Source organism: Buceros rhinoceros, unplaced genomic scaffold (assembly GCF_000710305.1).
Source record: "Buceros rhinoceros silvestris isolate BGI_N320 unplaced genomic scaffold, ASM71030v1 scaffold2147, whole genome shotgun sequence".
Lineage (NCBI taxonomy): Eukaryota > Metazoa > Chordata > Aves > Bucerotiformes > Bucerotidae > Buceros > Buceros rhinoceros.
This window is the reverse complement of record NW_010421356.1, coordinates 27,213-31,090: the sequence shown is the minus strand read 5'-3', so window position 1 is coordinate 31,090 and position 3,878 is coordinate 27,213. Positions and strand designations below refer to the sequence as shown.

Here is a 3,878-nt window from a genome sequence, read left to right as displayed (position 1 = left end):
CCCGGCGCGCCGGTGGTGGGCCCGCAGGCGGGGCTGCCCCGGAGCCACACACACACACAGGCCCCAACCCCTCCTCTGCTGCCCAGTCAAACACAAACTGGGACACTGCGGTGCTGCAGCTCAAGCCAATGCTGGCAGCAGCTCCCACTCCTCGGGAGGATGCAAGCACACGCTCCGGCATCATTCCCTGACGGCCAAAAGCCGTCTGCTGCAGCCCTGCACCACCCTGGGTGTTACCCAAAGCCTTTACACACCAGACAGCTACTCATCTCCATCCCCCAGCAGTGGCCCAGGACGCACAAGCACCGCGGCGTGTGCGTGCAGAGCATGCTGACACCCTGAGGGGCAGCGATGGCACAGCTCTGGTCTAGGCAGCACCTCCCCTCTGCAGCCCCCCAGCTCAGCGCACCGCAGACACACCAACCACAGCATCACCCCTCTGACACCGTGGCTGGTCACTGCGGGCCCTGTGTCACCCTGCTGCTCCCCAGGTCTAACTGGCCCAGCACCGACTCGAGCTGGAAGCACTAAGTGAGGCTAAAGGAGAGAAACGTGTCCCAAGGTGCACTGTTCTGTGCGGCTTTTCTCGCCACCGCACTCTCCTCTCTGGGGAATCAAAGCTCTGTATTTCAGCTGCTTCCAAAGCCCTCACGGTGCTCATCCTGAAGTGCCCCGACTCCAGGACCCTGCCTGCTCCACGCTCACGTCTCGGCCGCGGGGCTGTGAGCTGCAGTGTACACACAGAGCACGAACACACAAACAATCTGCTAAAGCTGCCGCCCAGTCACTGAGAAGACAAGGAGGAAACCCGGGCAACCTCGCTTCAGCCATCGGGGGCATTCACAGGGAGTCATCTTCTTGTCACAGCTCCTCTCTTCCTCTTCGCAGTGTCCCAGCTGGACCAGCTCCACGCAGGGCTGGTCACCACACTGGCCCTGCCTCTCCAACCCGCTCAGTGCTGGCACGTCCGAGTGCCAGAGCCAAGAGCGAAGGTCTTGCTCACAAGGAACCCCTCTCCCACCCTGTGGCCACCTGCCTGCCTGCGGGAGGGACCTGACAGGGGAGGACGGTGTGGAGAGCACTGCGGGAAGTTACGGGGCAGGGCGGGCAGAGCTCGCTGCCTTCTTTCCCTCCACAGCCTCTGGCTTCCCGAGGCTGCAGACAGCCACCGCTGTGGTCGACTCCCGTTGCGGTGAGGTTCACGTACATTTTCTAAGCAGGTGCTGTCTTTGTCCTTGTTGAGGTAATGCTGTTGCCAGAATCGCAGGAGGCTGTGGAAGTTGTTCAGGATGAAGCCTGGGTATTTTTCTGTGTATTCCATCTGTTGCAAAGTGCGCAGATAAAAGGGGAGCTTTTCTTTCCTTCGGGCCAGCATTAGGATAACTAAGCTGGTGTTCAAACAGCTGACGTTCTCCTGGAAGTAAAACAACAAATACAAAGGGAGCTGTGGGGCGTACACACGTCCTTACAAAACGTGCAGGCAGAGGAGGTGCTCCTGATCCTGCGCGGATCAGGACGGAAGGGAGGTGGGTCTCCTCGAGAAGGCAGGTACCCCGTTCCCCCAGCCCCGTTCATCACCACACAGTATCGGCAAGACACGTGTGAAGCCACCGTTGGCTCTTTACCTGGGTGAGTGTCTGTACATGGATAATGTTGATGAGACGGAAAAGGAAGGACATTCTCATGGACATCTGGGACATGTAGGATAACAGGCGGCACTCGGACAGGACTTCTGCCACTGCGGCGAGAGGAAAAGACATCGTCAGGTGCTGACAGTTCCGACAGGCTGGTCCAAGCACTAGGGCACTAAGAGCCGGTGCTACACTCCTGCAGGGTGGCATTGCTCTAAACCCAACATTTTCGAACCCCAGACTTAAAACAACCATTATCAGCACCAAACACCCCCCCATTTCTTATCCTTTACCTTTAGCATCCGACTGATTCTCAAACCGGTCCAGGGACAGCGTAATACAGCGAACAAGCATGTTTGAGTCCACCAATGAACTGTTGATCTGATTTAAAAATATCTGGAACTACAGAGAAATACAACTGTTAGAGTAGCATTAAAAAACAAACAAAAATATTCATTCTACATGACTGCTCGCAGACGAGGTTGGAGAGATCAGCGTTTCGTACCCTTTTTGGAACGCTGAGGCACTAAACCAACCGCTCTGCTGGCACGAGGGGAACAGCTCAGCGAGCACAAGCAGGAAGAGCTACGAGCAGGGTTTGGTGAGGAGGGCAGCAGTAAGAGTTCTCCAGATTTTTGATGTTCAACGAGTGCAGCTCTTGAAGGTTACTGGAGAAACTGCCTTGAATTGAGAGCACGAGCACCAAAAACATGCACTTCACCACACAAGTGTTCACAGGCTTTTCCCCTTTCCCTTCAGAAACAAGAGTTCGGTTCTGAAGGCCAAAACACTGAGGCTCGTCACCCCTTTGTTATCTCTACCAAGAGTCAGAGAAGACAGACACTGCCCCATCCAGCCCAAGCCAATGCTGGCACCGAGGGCTGGCCGAAGGTTCCCTACAGCGAGTACCCTGAAACCACCACGGAACAGAAAAATGTCCAAGTCCTGGCACCACGAAAACATCTTCTGAAGCTGCATCACTTCAGTGAGACCGCGATTTTCTGCACTATTTGTGATGAAAGAGGAGGACGAGGCTGCTGGCCTCTGCAGCTCCTCCAGATCGATCTTCTCCTGCACTGGTGGTGTGCCAGCAGACCGTGCCAGGGAGGAACACAGCGAGGGGTTCACACAGGACGAGAATGAAAAAACCTTATAGATTGATAAACGGGAAACACAAAGTGTAGAGACAGGTTCTCTGCAGCGTGTGAGCTCATTTATCAGAAAGCCACCTGAAATTAAATACCCCTTCCTTTAAACTCCACCTCTGCTGCTTTCCTCCAGGGTCTGCCAGACCTAACAGCAGCTGGACAAAAATGACAGCCGCAAACACGAGACTACGAGGCTATTCAAAACCCGCCAACAGCTGGTGGCGTGCAGACAACGTGCAGAGAAGCCTGACACCACCTTGCACCCAGAGCTGCCCATTCCTGATCTACGCACGCAACTAAGTTTCACAGGTAATTACAGCAGCCATGACGTCGTAAAACGTCTGTAAGTTCGAACGACAGCGAAGATAAGATCTGTCCTTCTGCAGGACCCAATAGTAATGTAACCTGTAAGTCATCTCCACGAAGAGCCCAACCCCTGCAAGCTCCAGTAAAAGGGCTTTGGGAGCCTGTCTCAATGTCCACAGCTATCAGCTCACCCCAAAGCCCGGTAACTTCACAGAGATGTTCTACCCTCCGCGAGCAGCCCTGACCTCGGCCCTGCCTGATCCCGTAACAGGCCGGTGGACAGTTTCTGGACAGTTCAGGGGAGCTGGGAGTGCTCTGACCCCACCAGCACACACGGCAGCAGCCAGGCTGCGAAGGGACTTTGGCAGCTCGGGGTTCGCTGGGCACCACGCTCCACAGTCACACCAGGAGCAGCAGACCAATCCCAGCTTCTGCCTGCTGCGCTTGGTGACTTGAGCCCACGGGACGGCTTTTATAAATATTTACCTTCTCATCGGTGTTGATGTACTTGTTGAATCTCTTGAACGCATCGATATTGAATTTCATCAGTTCTCCCAGAAGGTCAAAGTAACTCTGGAGCACATCTCGTGACTTGCACTCGCTGTCGACAATGCAGTAGAGGATATGCTGGCACAGGGGGAAAACACGTTATTGGCACCGTTTCACCCCAGCCAGCGGGGCAGCACAGACCCCGATTTAACCGCGGCTTAACTCATCTCTCTGCAGACAACAGCTCAGGTGAGTCTTCTGTTAGAGGGACTCCCCAGTGACGCAGGCTAGGCAAGCAGCCACC

General features: G+C 55.1%; 1 protein-coding gene across 1 annotated transcript in view; it reads right to left on the bottom strand.

Moving 5' to 3' along the window:
• TRPC4AP (transient receptor potential cation channel, subfamily C, member 4 associated protein) overlaps positions 1-3,878 on the bottom strand; it is a gene marked incomplete at its 5' end in the record, with an annotated part of 23,169 nt that overhangs the window by 710 nt on the left and 18,581 nt on the right. The window contains 4 exons of the mRNA XM_010139600.1: positions 1,208-1,414; positions 1,626-1,738; positions 1,925-2,033; positions 3,572-3,723. Of these exons, the coding sequence (XP_010137902.1) occupies positions 1,208-1,414; positions 1,626-1,738; positions 1,925-2,033; positions 3,572-3,723 (581 nt within the window). The remainder of the gene's footprint in view (positions 1-1,207; positions 1,415-1,625; positions 1,739-1,924; positions 2,034-3,571; positions 3,724-3,878) is intronic.